Genomic DNA, 18,077 nt, shown 5'->3' on the forward strand with positions numbered 1-18,077 from the left:
GAAATGCACCTTTATAAACCTGCTAGGTTCTTATGGGATTATCTGCCCCATGTGGGATTCAAAATAGGCATAAAATGAAATAGAAGAAAGTTTTATCTCCTGCCCATTGAGCTGTCATCTAGAAAATCACACCCACACAGTGGAAAAGCAGTCTTCCAGTAGAATAAGAAATCTTCACTTATGCAATTGTTTCAGACTGAGGCCTATAATTCTCTAACTCTACCTCACTCTCCCATTATGGAAAGCAGTAAGTATGGGACACTTGATGTGAGGAAAAATAAAGGCAAAGACTCTACCAGTCCTTTTTCTGAAATTGTCCTACATTAAGTCCACAAGCACTATATTTCTTGCTAGCTTTGTTGCTAAGGTACAGTATACTTTTTTAACATGCTTCCTCAAGTTCCTGAGTGAGAGGCAGGATGTAAATTTAATATAAAAAGAATGATTTCCTTTGGAGACAGTGTGCTTTATATCTGCATAATTTTCTACCAGCTTGTTAAAAGAGTAAATGCACATTAATATGGCCATTAGGAGGAACATTATATTTTATATATGAAATATTTAATATACAGTTTTATAATAGAGTACTATTGTTCATGCTCTAATCCATATATTTATTAAAAGCTGCTTGAACTAGTTGGTAAACAGTGATTTATATTACTAAGAATTATTGGTGTGGAGAATATCTAGAGTCTCTTTAATACCATAGGAAATCTTCATGTTTGTCACCTATCACTTCTTGCTTCAAATTTGTCTTTTTGTTTGTTTGTTTGAATACAAAGTTTTCTGGTACAGAATACCACATCAGAATTTTCTGAATTTGAATTGATTTTGGTACAGAAATCATTTTAAATTTTTTATCTGTGCTAGGGATTCTGCTCTGAGTCATCTGAATCTAAAGCTTTTCATAAATAGTTTTTACATATGTTAGTAAAGGGCATAAAAATGATTAAATGCATGTTTGAGGAATATTATAGCAAAACTTTTATTTATATATGCTTTACTTTTCATTGAGATACCCAGGACTTTATTAGAATATGGAATTTGGTATACGTTTGCATGGCTAATCCTGCAGAGGTAAAATCTTCAAGATTATAATGAGATGAAATCGACAAGGTAGTTAATAAAGGATGATGTGTTCCTAATGAATCCATTGTGCCTCTAGTTGAAAATTAATTGTGTTATGCAAATGTCATGTTAATTAAGGCAGAATATGAGAATACAATAAATCTTTTACAAAAAAGTTTTGTTATGTTGGCAACATTAGGTTGATAGGTTAGTGCTTTTCAGCCTATCAAAGTTTCAATTTTTCAGTGATGCCTTGATGATTTACTTCTTACTATAAAGTTAGGTTTTATAGCAGGCATTCAGAAATGCCATTCTCCCAGCAACATCCACCATCTGAATTCTGTAAATATATCAGCATACAGATGATTGCTTTATACATTGTATTTTCAACTATATTCGCAGCCTGATCCTGAACCGTAATTTCACCACAGTGAGTCATGAAAATAGATTATATATTTGTGTTTATATCAAAATGAAATTTATAACTCCCAACTTATTTGTTCAGTATAAGGTTGCCTGTAATTTTGAATTATTTCCATCTTCTCAAGTTTTTTTTAACGTGGGTAATTGCTATTAGAGTCTTAATCATGTAATATGTGTTAATTAAGCCTTATACATGGTGGAACTTAAAACCACAGTTGAGTCTGGAATTTCCATTGCTAAACAATGCGGTCATAAAGCAAGGCATTACATGAGTGCTTTGCTTAATGACTGCAATTTTGACACTCCCAGCTGCTGCTTATCCAAGAATTGTGGGCCATTAAGGAGAGGGAATCCCAGGGGGCTGCAATAATGGGAGTTGGGAAGGCCCTAGGAAACCTAGTGCAGACTGCACATGAGTTGAGGGGTGCTACAGTGCTGTGCAAAACCACAGCCCACCCAGCAGCACTTATGACTGCAGGAGACTGCAACTTCCCTCAGCTGCCATTCAGAAATGCCACTTCAAACCCTACATTGCAGCCAACCATACTAATACCTCTGCCCAAAGCTCCAGTTTCCTCCACGACCCTGAGTTCTGTAGGCTGTGCTACACTCAGCTGATCTTTGCTGTTTTTCTCCTGCTACCCACAAGGTAGCATGGGATACTGCAGCAGCTATAACTTTGGGCACAATTTTTAAGTTTATATTTTCATCATAATTTTGAACAGTCACTAAACAAACGGTCATAATTTGAGGGCTACCTGTAATAATTCCTCTGTTTGGTTATTGTGTGTGTGTGTGTGTGTGTGTGTGCGTGCGTGTGTGTGTGTGTGTGTATCTCACCTTGTGGCGGTAGCACTAACAGCCCTGCCCAGCCGACCCACTTCTGCAGCTGCTCGCACGCATCACCCCCAGTCCCCATTTTGCCATCAGGGGCCTTCCAGAAAGGCCTCTGTAGCTGAGAACCAAGCTCCGGATTGACATGCATGGTGCCCCCTGGTTTCCATTTCACTGTCAGAGGCATTTCCTGAAGGCGAAATGGAGGCCAGGGGCAATGCCCGTGCATACAGTGGTGAACAGTCACAGAAGAAGTGAGCCGGTGAGGCAGGTGTTGGGGCATGGGAGGCCTGGCTGCAATGGTAAGCGGGAGTGGGGCGCGTAGGGTAGCTCCACCGCCCCAGCCCCACCCTAGCTTGATTTTTAGGCATGTGCCTTGCCCCAAAACTAGGTCTTATTTTTGGGGTAGAGCTTATATTAGGCCCACCCCCAAAAATCAAGCTAAGCCTTCTTTCCAGGGTAGGTCTTTTTGGGGAAACACAATATATGCATGTATTTATATATATATATGTCTGTGTTTGTTTGTTTGTGTGTGTGTGTGTGTGTATGTATATGGAAACTAATGAAGGAGAGAAGCAATCTAGAACTAAGGAGAAACTTCCTGACAGTTAGAACAATTAATCAGTGGAACAACCTGCCTCCAGAAGCGGTGAATGCTCCAACACTGGAAGTTTTTAAGAAGAGACTGGACAGCCATTTGTCCAAAATGGTGTAGGGTTTCCTGCCTGAGCAGGGGGTTGGATTCTATGACCTCTAAGGTCCCTTCCAACATCATCATCATCATCATCATCATTATTATTATTATTATTATTATTATTATTATTATTTGTGTGTGTGTAAATTTTTGGATTGCTAACAAAGAGTTAAAGGGAGACTGGTATAGCTATTTCTTCTTCCCATATTTGGGCTGACAGGGTGCATCAAAAAAACACTCAAGACATACATACATACATACATACATACATACATACATACATACATACATGTGTGTGTGTGTGTGTATAGATAGATATACAAACACAACACACACACATATATATATATACACACACATACACACATATCTGCCCATATAGCACACAACTCAGAGCAGTGTAGAATGTCAAATAACAACAGTAAATTCCATATCATTGAAAGGATTTATTTTAAAAAAATAAAAAATATATAAACTGCTCAGAAAAAGCACATCAAACAAGCTACACCGCTGCCAGACATAATGCCTTAAGAAAGAATCATATCTATGATGCCTCCTAAAAGTCAGATCTCAGGGGAATGTTGTTCCAAAGGACAGAAGCAATGACAGAAATGGAATTTCTCCTGGGTTCCACTAGATGAGGTTGCTGAAGTAGTGGGGCTTGAAGCATATCAGCCTTATCAGATCTTAAAAGTATCTACTTCAACATCAGCAAAGTGGTTGCTCCCTGTGCATGGCATCCATTGACCTCCCAAACAATATTAATAAAGCAAAATAGTGGTACTGATGACATTCTTTTTTTTAGGTTAAATGGCTAAAATTTCTGTTCATAAGAAGCCTAAGAAGATTTGAAAAGTATTTAATCGGTGTTTTAAAATATCAATGTTTCAATTTTTATTTGTTTGTTGGCATCCACAGTGTTACATGAAAGTACGTGATGGATGTCTGCTATCTAAAAGGCTTCTTTACCCCTGGTAATCTAGGCTTTGGTTAACTATAATTTTATTTACCAAATGTAAATAAAAGGGAGAAGAGGTGTTCAAAACCATATTGGAGCCACGAAGTTGGGGTTATTATATGTGGATCTTAGTAAAATAAAGATGAAACAGAATAGCTAGTAGAGAAACAGAAGTAGCCTTATCCTTTCCTTTATCCATTCCCATAATATTTATTTTGTGTTTCATGTAACCAATATTATCCAAATCTTTTTCTGGATTACCACAATTGAAATGCTAATACTACTGGAATTAATTGATTGATTTCTATTTCTAGGTGGGCCATGCACAGATACAGCTCATGTTTCTTTAACCACAGCAACCAAAAGATCTTGTGATTCAGGTAAATTTTATTTTTAAAAGAATATATATTATGAAAGGATAATGCCCATGTCATGAGGCTGTTCAGCTCGCCTAGAGAAAGATCTCATTCATGAAACCCTTCTTTCTTCTATTGCAAGCCATCACATCTCATTTTATCTGTGTTTTATCATTTACTATTTAAAGCGAAAGGGGGGAGGCAAAGTCAGCAAGAACTAATCCTGTAAATATTCCTATAGAAGCACCAATCAAATTCTACCAGCCCTCATTCTTCCATCTGGAGGGAAAAAAATAAAATACAGGATTTATCAAAGCACTTAACACTATGAGTTGCTCTGCAACTTCTATAATCAAAAGGATACAAGTGCCGTTTGCTTATTTGTCTGATATTCATCTTCTCCAATGAGGTAAACTGCTTACTGGATAAAATGTTCCAGAAGTTACTTCGCATATTAGTCATTAGGAGATGCATCATTGACTTCTGAATTCACTAGACAAGCCATTGTTTGCAAGGTGAGGTAGGAAGCAATGATTTGTAGTGTCCTCCAGGATAGCAAAATAATATGGAAGGAAGAATTAACTCCTTCATACCAAATGAACTGCTTTGGCAAGCCTGTAAATTGAAGGTAAAAGTAAAGCTTGAGTTGTATTAAACCTCTTGTCACTACATAGATGCATTCATGTTGTTTTCTTCACAAGTGGTTTGCATTCTTTTGGGATGTTTTTTGATTCTCCATTCTTAAAACCGTACAATTTCCCATCCAAGTATTAATTAACCAAGATCATCCCAGTGTAGTTTTGTCAAGATCAAAGGGATACATGATTGCAGCTGCTGTGATAGAAATCTCTGTTAAAAAAAATGTTGAACCCCAGCAAGTAACCTTCAGTCAACAATCACATAGAATCACGTTCACAACATTTGTTTATGTATAATGTAGAAACATTTTTTTAAAATATAGAATATAAACCATGCTCAGCCTTTAACAAAATATGAAGTTGATTGGGGTTCGGAAGTGTGATTTTGGGTCAGCCATTCTCTCTCAGCCTAACCCACCTCACAGGGATATTGTGAGAAAAATAAGAGGATAGAAGTATTAGATATGTTCACCACTTGGAGTTATATATAAAAAGATAGTATAAAAATCTAATACTAGCTTAATAGTCTATGTTGATAAGGCAATGTACATCAGCTATTCTAAGGCACTCCGTATAATTCCTGACAGTACCCCATGAGGGAAAAAAAATCCCTAAATGTTTATTTTAAAAGAACTTTAAACCCCATTTCTTTGATAAACTCTGTATCATCCTATAAGTGGTAAAAATGAAAAATCTCTAAATACAGATTTGTGAAACATCTGTATTAATGTCAAAATGTCTGTACTAATTTCAAAATAGTAAATGTAGTATATTCTTTTCAAATGCATAAGAATCTTTAATATTCTAAGGCATTTCAAGGAAATATTGTGTTAACATTGAAACTCAATACAGATTCCCTGGGATTTTCTAGTTTTTAAGTAGTGCTGGAACTTAAACTGTTTATTTGGGGTCATAGGGGAAGGTGGTACAATCACTACACAAAAATAAAATCAATATGTCATATTTTTATTTCATTTGGGATTCATGAGATTGAATTGCTTTAAATCCATAAGGATTATGGCAATATATAAAGAAGATATATAGAGCCAGTTTAGTCTGGAATTAAGGCACAGACTAGTAAAGGGGAGACCATGAATTCAAGCTCCACCTTAACCATGAAAGCCAACTCTCTCAGCCCATCTCACCCTCATAGGGCTGCTAGAAAAATAGGAAGAGGAAGGTCCATTGGATATGTTTGCTGCCTTGAATTACCTTAAATGCCGGCGTACAAGGCGACCCAGCGTATAAGATGACCCCCGTCTTTATAGCCGGGCCGCATTCCTAGAACGTCGTCTTATACGCCGGAAACTACCAGTATTTCCAGCGTATAAGACGACTCGGCATATAAGACGACCCCCGTCTTTGGCGCCGATTTCAGCGCTCGCGGAAGTCGTCTTATACGCCGGCATTTACGGTATTTGTAAAAATAATAAAGGCAGGATATAAATGAATAAATAAACAGCTCTTCCAAACTAAGTACAAATAATGGTAACTGACATAAACCATCACGATGTGGCAAAAAGCAATGGTTTTCCCTTGGTGTTAATATAGATATCATAAGACCAGCTGTGGGAAGCAGGCATAGAAAGTGGTGGAGTGCATGTGGCAGTTTAAGCAGAGGCAAAGGATGGCAAGGTGACAGAGCCTCATTTTCTGAAAGGAGCTTGCCAGGTTCAGCTGGGAAGGAGGCAGTGGGACAAAGCCAGTGTTTGTATAGAGCAGGAGAAGCGTGAGGTCCTGACCTACAGGATGGTCTTCACCTAACGACCATAACTGGGACTGCCTGAGCCACTGTCATTAAGCAATGTGGTCATGTGATATTTCACCTAATGATCACTTCACTTAGAAATGGAAATTCCAATTTCCAGTTAACCCATTTATGATTGTTAGCAAGGACTAACTATAGAAAGCGCAGAAGTTATAATTCCATAATAATGATCCTTTATTAAGTATAGGTAGTCCTCAACTTATGATCACAATTGAGCCGAGAATTTATGTTGCTAAGTGAGAAATTTGTTAAGTGAGTTTTACATCTTTTTTGCCACAGTTGTTAAGCAAATCACTACAGTTGTTAAATTAGTAACCTGGTTGTTAAGTGAATCTGGCTTACCCATTGACTTTTCTTGTCAGAAGATTGCAAAAGGTGATCACATGACCCCCCCCCCGGAACACTGCAACCGTCTTAAATACGAATCAGTTATCAAGCATCCAAATGTAAATCATGTGACCATGGGGATGCTGCAGTGGTCATAAGTGTGAAAAATGGTCATAAGTATTTTTTCCAGTGCCGCTGTAATTTCAAATGGTCACTAAATGAACCATTGTAAGTCGAGGACTACCTGTAGTATTTATCTAGATTGTCGGCAGAAGCAGTAATAGGACTTTTAACACTTCTGAAGCTGATCTTTTGCTTTGAAGTTGTGGAAAATAAATATAAAGGAAATATCAAATTCATTGATTAGTTTATTGAAATTAACCGTATGCTTAAACTTTTCCTGTTCCCATTTTATTATACAAAACCAATAAGAGCAAACAGTTCTGATCATATTATTATTTAGTCTATTGCTCTGCAATAATAAAATTCTTGCTTTTATTTAAAAACACAAGTTAACTTCAAAAAGAAAGAAAGAAAAACAACCAAGTCTTGTTTAGTTGATCTTTAAGGTGCTGTTTAAGTAACTTTTTAGTATTTGACTGATGGAGGGCACTGTGTTACAAATCCAGCTATCCCGGTGTCTTCACTATTAGACATGGAGTAATAGTACAATAATGTAATGTACATCATCAGTCCTGTCAGTGACAGTACCCATTAATGACACATTTTTTTTCTTCCTCTGCTCAGTTCTCAGTTGAACTAATGGAATGGCACATGAAGCAAAGCTGTAAATAAAAGTTATTACCTAATAGGTAGGCACTGAAGTGGAACGTACAGGAGTTGAGGCATAGAAACCTTATTACTGCTCATCAGCAATTATAAACAGGATAAAGTGTTTGGGACTTACACTGACACAGCAAAACTATTTGATGCTGGGACATGATAATGGATCAAGATAGCATGATGGATGTTGATGAAATGTTCCATCTTGCTGGCTGTTTCCAATATTAGTTGCTCTTCTCTTTCTTTTTTTCATATATTGGGATAGCAGCGGCAGAAGAACTAGATTTTACCCAAAAGATGGAAAGTTGGCTTATACATTGGATTAGATCACAGGAGTTGTATCCTCTTTATAGATAGAATATGCTAAGTGCACAGATCTGGACTCACATTATGGGTTTTTTCTTAATTGCCTTTCTCTTCACCCTCTACGTTTCTCTAACATCTGCTTAAAAGGTTATTTCAGTTCACCCTAACAGATATTGAGGATGTGTGCAATCATCTCTCACGTGCCCTTTCTGCTAACTGTAGATGTTTTGCTGACAGGTGAAGTTAATTGGATAATACTCTGTATACAGGTATCATGCAGGACTCTAGCTAAGGATTATGGAAGGATTATACATATAGATATAGCAAGATTAGATAAGTCTTTTTAAAGAGAAGATTGTGTGTAATTTGAGCTTAGAAATAGAGCACATTTTAGGAAGTTAGGGGATTTAATGACTGCCCAATTTCAAAAAGGGTATTTACAGTATTACAGTTTACAGTATTTTTAAAAAGTACATAATTTAGAAGAAACATGACCACCCACACAAAACTACATAGATTAGGGCTTTTCAACCTTTTTACCGATTGTACCACTTTTAGGATATGGCACTATTCGAGTACCACCTAGCAAGGTGTCAAAAACTTGATGACCAAAAAAAAAAACCTGTTCAAAGTTGCAATTGCACTGAAATGACTTATGACCATTTTTCATACTTATGACCATTGCAGCATGCCCAGGGTCATGTGATTTATATTTGGATGCTTGGCAACTGATTCATATTTATAATGGTCACAGCGTTCCAGGGTCATGTGATCCCCTTCTGCAACCTTTTGACAAGCAAAGTCAATGGCAGAGCTGCTGGTGGCCAAGTGCTAAGGTGGGACTTCCTTTTTCTCCCTCCCTTCCCTGCCTCCCTTTTTCTCATTCCCATCTCCTTCTGAAGGAAGAATTTGAACCCCTCCCCCCATATTTTCCCTCTTCCATATATTGATTAAACAAGGAAAGGCCTCCAGAGAGAAAAGACAAGCTGCTGAGTGAACTAGCTTAAAAAGGCACATTCCCCTTTAACAATTAGCTACTGGCTAGAAAGGAAAGTAAGGAGCGCTGCCGGCACTTAAGGAAGAAAAAAAAATGTAAGTACTGGCTGCCAGCTAAGGCAACCTCCCCAAATGGCTCCATTCATAAGTAAAGGAATGCTACAGGCAAAATCCATTCAGGAGAAAAATAATTCAAAATCCCTTGCAGCAAAACTTACAGCTAACAGAAGAGCAATAGAAGCTAACCCCAGCCATCAGCCAAATAGAAATTGCCAAACACTCCTTAAGAATACAAAGCCCTCATTGCACAAATCCCAGAACTTCAAAGTCACAAAAGCATATAAGAATCCTTCCACTCTCCATCTCCTTCCCTCCTCCGTGCCTCACCTCCAGCCATTGCTACCTTTTTTCATTCCTCTTGGAGGGCGACCCCTCCCCCCGCTGCATTTCTTGCCTGTTTCCTGCTGCCAGCACAGGTGGCTGCCACAGCAGTTGTAGATCGGCTCATGGCCAGCCTGCTTACCTCTGCCCCCACCCTCCTCTTCCTTCTTCTTTCCCTTTGGTGCAGCTGATTCTGCCTCCTCCCAAGGCTGCTGCTTTTTCTCCCTCTCCTGCCCAAACTGCCTCCTTTTATAGGCTCTCCTGTCTCTGCCCTCCTTCTCCTTTCTCATGGGGGAGGGTGAGCCAGAAGTGAGCCTGGGGCCTTTGCAGCTCCAGAGGACTCTCTCACTGCAAGTCTTTGCCTGTGCTGGCTCTTTCCCTCCCCCACTACACTTGGCTCGGCAGGGCTGCATACCACCTGCTACTCATTAATGTACCACAAGTGGTACATGTACCATCGGTTGAAAAGCCCTGACATAGATAAGAGAATGAACAATACTTGTATTTTTGAATGTTCACAATGATTAATATGGAATCAAATTGTTCTGTAAATAAAAAATAAATAAAAAGGGAGAAAAGCTACAGAAGCCAGAGTTGGGCAGTAGTAAACTAGGACTAGACAAACTGTCACAATATAATGTACAAATGTTTATGTTTTCCAAGGTGAAAACATGTGAGAAAAAAAGAATTAGACAGAAGTATCAAAATAAGCTAGATGTGCAGCCCTATGATTTACAATTAATCTCACTCCCAAGGTAAAGATTGCAGTGTAACTGAATGTCTGCTAGGAGGTTTGGATATAGAGGAAAACTGAAAGTAGTATTACCTTTGTGCTAGCAACATGAATTATTTTGGGATGTTGTAGTGAAATAGTATGAATGTTTCAGGGAAATAGAGTTGTTGCCCATCTCCCCAATTTGAAGATTGATAGGTATAAATGGGATTCCCCCCCCCTTTTCCTCTGCTTTTGCTTTTTAGGATTGTCCCTTAAACATAATTTATTTCTTTCTAGAAAAAGAAAATGCTTCTGGAAGCTTGCAATTTCCTTTTTAGCAAACCATCCATTACCCTAAATGAAAAAACGTGTAACGGTTAGGTCATTGGACATGATTGTTGGTAATAGGGTAAATTCAGAGGATATAGTGCCACATGTGGGCATTGTATGTGAAACTCTAGCAGTTAAGTGAATTTTATGGGAAATTATGTGGGCTGTAAATCTAAGCTATGTGTTTTTATATCAATTGCCATAATTTTTATGTCCATTACATTTAGATTTTGATCTATATGTTAATTTTGATAATTAATGTTATATGATGCATGTTGTACTGTAAGCCTCAAAGTCAGAAGACTGAAGTAGCATGATAGCACTTATGATGATAGATAGACAGATAGATAGCACTGGCATATAATTAAATTTTAGCCAGGATTAGGCTAATATTAACATCTCCAAGTATGAAATTGAAATTCAGTCACATTGCCGGTTTAATCATAATATCTCAGTAAGCATGCTGCAACAAATACTGGAGCTTTAAAGGTCACATCCTTTGCTTTCCAGTTATACTAGATTAAATGTCTTTACTCCATTTTTTCTTTAGATTTTTTTTTATTTTGCATAGTCTTGTTTTGTACACTCAATTTCTTAGTATATCATTTCTTCAGCTGTTATTAAGCTCTTTTACTGAGGTATTTTAAGTCAATAGTATTATGTTATATATTCATAATCAGTAACATCACTTCATGAGTATTTATTTTATTTTATTTATTAAATTTTTTTGGCCGCCCATCTTACCACAGGGTAACTCTGGGTGGTTTACATTATTAAAAGCTAAAACAATATAAATAAAATACTACAAAAATGTAACTATGCAAAGTTACAAAATACTTGGTTAGGAACTATGTAAAAAATCTATGCAAACTTTTCCTTGTAAAACTACCATACTTTATTGGTGTAGCCTTTCTCATTGCAGAAGTAGTTCAAAATATTATTAACTATAATCTCCTAGTTTATTTAAAATGCAGGTTTTTAATTCTTCATAGGAAAAGAACCGGATATATTCATAATAAAGATGAACTATAAGAGATAATAGGAAATAGTGGAACCTGGAAATACCAGAGATACTAATATAATTTCTCATGCAAAAATTTCAGTTGCTACATAGCCATAGCAGATAATTAGATCATAACTTCTATAAAATTGTCATGGTATGTTTGTAATTACTGACATTTATAAAACAGTTATTTAAAAAAAATTATCCTAAGAGAATGTTAAAGGGGGGGGGGGTTATCAGAACCCTCTCCATCTTTCTGTCCACCAGCTGGATAGTTCTCCAAAACCAAAATGGAATGAATCAAAAATAAGGTAAATCCTTCCTGGAGTTGTGGAGAAAATTGTTCAGAAAACATTTCTCAAATATATCTCTATGGGAAACTGTTAGGCTGCTGGTTGGCATACTTCTGGCTACTCCTTTCTAGGCCCTTTAACTCCCATGTCTCGTTACATGTCCTAGAGTAAAACATATGTGCTCAACTTGTGCTACTTAGTGCACACACCGATGCAAGCACAGCACGAGGTTAGATATACCTACAGATGCAACAAGTTACTTCATTCAACAGAAGAAAATACAGACTTAGGGTAGTTCCCCTAAAAGGTCAGTTCTGTGACCTTAATTAGCCAGCTCACAGCTGCTGCCAGTGGTGACAAGACTTTAATCCTTTTCATACCTAAAATGTGTGTTTCCTAGATAGATTGGGGGCTTCTAGACAGCTTGTGCTAGCACATTCCTCTTCATGTGTATTCCCCATTGTGTGCCTGCTTACTCTCTTATATTTTATTGTATTAAAACAGTAAATAATGTAATATATTGTAAATACTATTATGGGATTGTATAACTCAGGTGTCCCCAAGCTCTGGTCCGTGGACCAGTACCAGGCCACGGCATACTAGCAACTGGGTTGCACAAACAAACAAAGCCCCATCTGCGGGATGCAGGCAGCACACAAAACCACACCCTCTTCAGTCCACGGAAAAACCCCTCTCCACGTAACCAGTCCTTGGTGCCCAAAAGGTTGGGGACCTTTGGTATAACTAATAAAAACTTAATTCTCTTCTTGTTCTTTATCGCTTCATTGGGATCAACATTCCAAAGAGGGGGGGAACAAAGTTGAAATAAAATTTTAAGCACATTCATGGTCATGTGATTTTTCATTTAGCAACTATATCGCTTAGCAATTGAGTGGCAGGTCCCAATTATGATTGCAAAACAAAAGAGTATATTTGTGCTTTTTTTACTGTGTCCTATTATTCTAGGACTGCCAATACATCAAACTGTAGCTACTTTTTGCTTCTGAATTCTAGCTTCTTTAATTACCATTAATATTTTTCTTCTGCAGTCTATGCTTGCTACAGAAAATTCACAATAGTTTTATTTTTGATGACTAAAATTCCTTTTTTAAAAATAGTTACTGCCCTTACTGATGTTTACACAGTCAATTGGGATCAGAAATGTCAATCTCTCAGGCTATATGTCTTTTATAATAAAAATTATCCTGTGATATGCCTCAGATGCTGTCATGTCGGAGATTAAACTACGGTAACTGCAAAATTTTCCTGGTAACGAACAAGTATAATTTTTTCTTTCCCCAATAATGGGTTGATATTTTTTTTGTCCTCTTTATTTACATATTCTCTTGTTTGTATTCTACTAGTTTTCCTGAGAAGAACAATTCTGAATATTTCCTCCTTTTCAAGCATCTATAAGTAGAAGAGCCTGCATTCCTAATTTATATAAATCCTTATTTTTTCCATATCTCTATTGAGATTACAAGTAGTGTCACAGTGTTTCTATCTCCATACCTTACTAGGAATCTTTTTTTTTACATTTATTTTTAAATTTTATGCTTTGCTCTTTATCTTTAGATTGCACATGGGTATACTATACCAACAATCAAGCAAATAAATCAATAAAGCTGTATAATCAAAGTTTACCAAGACATTCTAAAAGGCATAAAAGAAGATAAAAAATGCAAACTCGTATAGTGTCAGTCAGAAGGTTGAAGACAGTTGACCAGTCAGAAAAACATGTAAAGTTTTCTCAGTTGATATTCCTAAATGAAATAGAAAAATATTTTAAAGTTTTCAAGATTCCATCACCAACATAACTTATATGGATCTCTTCCCAGGGGGACTTTTCTTGCAATCTTGCACTTTTGCATTTTCCCCAATCCAATAATATATCTCTCCCATAGAATTTGGGGTTATTTGGAGGAACTGGACCAAATCTATTGAGATTGAGGAAAATACATATCAACAGAGTGAGAAGGGAGGGGGTTTTTTTAATATATTGGCTGCCCAACTCCAGTGGACTTAAGAAAAAACAAAACAGTGGAATTTTTAATGCTTTTTATTGTGCACAATGATATTTTTCATACCAAGCATTTGCAGCAATATATACAACAGAGATTTGATTTGATCTCATTTGATTGGATTGGATTGGATTTGAGTAGCCTCCCACCTCAACCCTGGCAACTTCCATCATAAAACTGATGTTCATGTGGTATCAGTTTTCCTCCTAGGTATGCCTCCCAAAGATTTTCTCCCTCTACCTCTCCTACTTCGTCCCCCTTTCTTTCTGTCTCCCTCCTCCATTTCTGGGCTTGACAAGAGTGAGAAGAAAATTTACTATGCTCATCATGGCTTGGCCTTGTCTTGCTCAGCTGACTACCTACTTCTTCTCCATTGGGACAAGAATTTCTTTGTGGGCCTTCTACCCATTCCTTCCCCCAAAACCAGAGTTTTTCCACGAACAACTAATCCCCTCCTTCCGCTCTGGGGTTTTGGATGAGTTTTCGAAAAACTCAAAAATTAGAATCATTTTATATCTGGTGCTCTCCAGATAGAAATGTACCAAGGCATTGGATAACAATAGAGGCATTTTTTTCTTGAAGCAGTGATACCATAAAAATGTATGTTTGTGTTCTCTAATTATAAAACCTCTCTGAAATTTTTTTTAAAAACCTGAAGCCAGAAGAAAAAAAAGGTTTCTTATCATCTTCAACTTCCCCAAAACTACAGGTCTTCATTTGCAATTTTTAAAAAGTGAAATAAAATGAAAGGGCCATAGTATAGGAAACATGACTAAATGTTGCAGTTCTGACTTGAAACAGCCATCAGTAAAATGAAATAACGACAGTAAAATGAAATTTATTTGTATTTATATATAAATAGAAATTTGTGAACCATGAATGGAACCTAGTTACAATCTTTTAATTTTTTTGTTGTATGGCTCTTGAAGAAGTTGGATGGATGGATTTCTTTTAAAACAAAAAAGATTGGTAAAATGGAATCTCTTGCGATATGAAAAAGCATGTAATTCATGGGACTCATTAGAGTCTATTATTTTCTCTGATTAAACCAATTTTATGTAATAATGTATAACATATACCTGCAAAAATTATTTACCCAAAAATTGCAAACAAGCTCCTATAAATATTTAATGTTTAGGTTCTTAGTTGGAATTAGAAGAATATTGTTATTTATAGTTCACTCAGTATTTGTTGCTACAAAGGTAGAGAAATAAAACTTTGTAATATTTGTTACCTAACATTAGATAAATGCAACATTGGTTTGCATGGGGACAGTGGAAATGAGATTGTATGTGAGAATTTATAAACAAAGGCTGTAGTTGTTAGATTAATGCATTTCTCTATGTGTCATAATCAAGTCAGTGGCTAATTGGTTTTGCATTTGGTTTCTGAACTTAGGAGACGCAAAGTTTTCTGTTTTCTACTTTTATGTTTCAAAAAGTGCATGCAAACCCAAATAGAATGGAGCATTTGTATTTTTCAAGTTGTACACAATTAATGACAGCTATGGCTGAAGTAGAACTCCCACTAATGCTGCATTACAAATGTTTCCCCAAACTAACAGAGTCACAGGTGGAGAGTGAGCCTTCTCCGGAGAAGCGGCCACGGTTACTTGAGGACGGTCACAATAGATCTGAAGAAATTAGCCGTTCAAAACAGAAGAGCAGGCGCAGGTGTTTCCAGTGCCAAACAAAATTGGAGCTGGTACAGCAAGAGCTTGGATCATGTCGCTGTGGTAAGGACTGACAAGACAGATTTGAATTAATTTTTCTTTTAATGTCCCACTCGGTGAGGAATAATCTGAGCTACTTTGTAGTGGTAAAGAAATAATAGCAAAACCTTGCAATAACTTTAGTAGATTAAATCTGACAAGGTCAACCTTATTACTGTAATAATATTTGGTATTTAAAGAGGGAGATTATAGATTTGTTTTACTAATAGGGTAGCTATTTAGATTTAGCAAACTATTAAAGTGTCTTATTTTGAGTGACAGTTCTGAGTATCCTCTTCTGTCATAGATATAGCAATCATATCAAGCTGCCTTTTTTCAAAGGCTATTCTACATCATTATTGTTCTGATAACATCTTCCAGGGGTTCCAGACTGACAATTTTCAGCCATTCTAGATATTAGATCTGGAATTTTATGAATACAAAGCATGTATTATTTCCCTCTTCCTCTTCCATAAGCCTTTTGTACAGTAGTTTTAAAAATCTTATGTCCAACTCCATCTAAAGATTTCTTATAATTACTTATCCATGAAGAGTATAAATCACAGAATCTCTGTGAAGTACTCCATGGCATCATGCTTTTTCACTGAAATGGCGATGATCAAGTACAATGAATTATCATGAAAAGAAACTAGAGATAATTTATACCATCGGAATATTATATTAACTTCCTTCATAGCAATTTGTATTGCATATTTTATTTTTTCAATATTTATTCATCTCACATCTGTAACTTGTTATACTCTATCATAGAACTAAAACCAAATACCATTATTTATTCATGAAACATAATATCTATTAGTAGAGCTACTCTGTATGTTCAAGATTCAGAATGACCAGACTATGCTACAGCTGAGAAAGTGTCACATGTATCTACATACCTGAAAGAGATAAATAAGCTGTTGACTACATATCTATTTAACATTTATTACTCACAGGACTATGTTTAAAATGTTTTTCTTGGATCTCCTTGGTAAAATACAAACTAGAACAGTTAAAAACTGTTTAAATGTGATTATCTGAGATATTTATTGTTGTATTAGTGCATTTGTCAGAGTTTGATTAAGGATACTTGCTGACACTGAAGCATTCTAAACATAAAATTTGTTTTAATAAAAGAAAGGTGACTATAGTTGTGCTTGAAAATATTCCAAGTCTGATAGCTTAATTAACAATGCCCTTAACTTTGGAATTAACCCAATTAATGTTAAAAAATAATGCTCATTTGCTTTATTGAATCCAATTGCCCAGCAAAGCTGCATTGATGCTGCAGAGGAGCCAGCAGAATTCTCTGGCTGCTTTACTCTGGGGCTGTCTCCAGAGACTACAACCGGTATTAGGTTGGTTGAAAGATTTTTCTCAAATAGTATAATGTTATAGAAGATGGTGTTTGTGTGTGTGTGTGTGTGTGTGTGTGTGTGTGTGTGTGTGTGTGTGTGTGTGTAATATTGTAGGAGAAAGAGAACTTCAGGGAGGGTCAGTTGAAAAGAAAAAAGGGGGCATCCCTTTTTCAGAGAAGCATTTGTGATCTCTACCTTTTCCCATGTATTCCTCTATAAAGGAGCCATTTGCTAGGTATTTTTTTAAAAAATGTCAAGCCCACTTCTCCAATTTAATTATTAAAGATCTTAGTATCCAAATATTTTCACATCTGATCTTTTTTGTTAGGGGGATGTCCTCAGCTGTGCAGTATCATGCTTCAGTGAGGCTGTTGTAATAGTGGTTGGATATATTTATGTTGTGCTTAATGTTTATGTTTGATAATAAAGCTGGTATCTGTCTTGAATACATATGAGGAAATGTGTCTACCTCCTACAACTTTATTATATTTAATGTATTCATTCTTTAAAAAGATAAATTCCTTAAGGGGGTGATTGCCATTTCTGTCTAAGCCTGTTGCATTTAGAGATGATACTAGAAAATGCTAGTTATGTCAGGTCTATTGAAAAATGACTAATTTTAATCCTATAAATATTTTAAAATCTGCATACTGCTACATAAGGATTTGGAAGCAAAAGTCCCATTCATAATAATTGGTATATAGAGAGTTAATAATTTTAAAGAAGATGTTTAATATTAAGATCAACAAATTAGCAAATATGTTTAATATATTAAAATATATTAATACAAATGTATGTCAGTTTTGAACATCCAGCCATATAGTTAAAATAAATCAAATACAGGCATTGCTGTTTTTTCTGTTTGAAATGCTACTCACCTGCTTTAGAATACATTTTCTTTATCTCTTGCAGAACACAAGTTCTTTTACAATAGCTATGAGAGATAACATGAGTTTATCTATGTGAACAGTGCAAATCTCAGTATAAGTGGAGACTGAATTTTGTTTCTAATTAATTTTGAACTACTGCTCTATCATACCAAGTAACTCTAGAAACATTTATACTATTCTAAAATGTACGTTTTATAACTGTTTTTCCTTTTTAAGGCTATTAG

At 36.2% G+C, this 18,077-nt stretch overlaps 1 protein-coding gene across 3 annotated transcripts in view; it reads left to right on the forward strand.

The window, feature by feature from the left end:
• ZFAND3 (zinc finger AN1-type containing 3) overlaps positions 1 to 18,077 on the forward strand; it is a 125,236-nt gene that overhangs the window by 89,345 nt on the left and 17,814 nt on the right. For all 3 annotated transcript variants that reach the window (XM_039347053.1, XM_039347054.1, XM_039347056.1), the window contains 2 exons: positions 4,292 to 4,357; positions 15,459 to 15,629. In XM_039347053.1, coding sequence (XP_039202987.1) covers positions 4,292 to 4,357; positions 15,459 to 15,629 — 237 coding nt within the window. The remainder of the gene's footprint in view (positions 1 to 4,291; positions 4,358 to 15,458; positions 15,630 to 18,077) is intronic.

The sequence above is a fragment of the Crotalus tigris genome, unplaced genomic scaffold (genome assembly GCF_016545835.1).
Source record: "Crotalus tigris isolate CLP2741 ecotype Arizona unplaced genomic scaffold, ASM1654583v1 scf7180000018048.2368360, whole genome shotgun sequence".
Classification (NCBI taxonomy): Eukaryota; Metazoa; Chordata; class Lepidosauria; order Squamata; family Viperidae; genus Crotalus; species Crotalus tigris.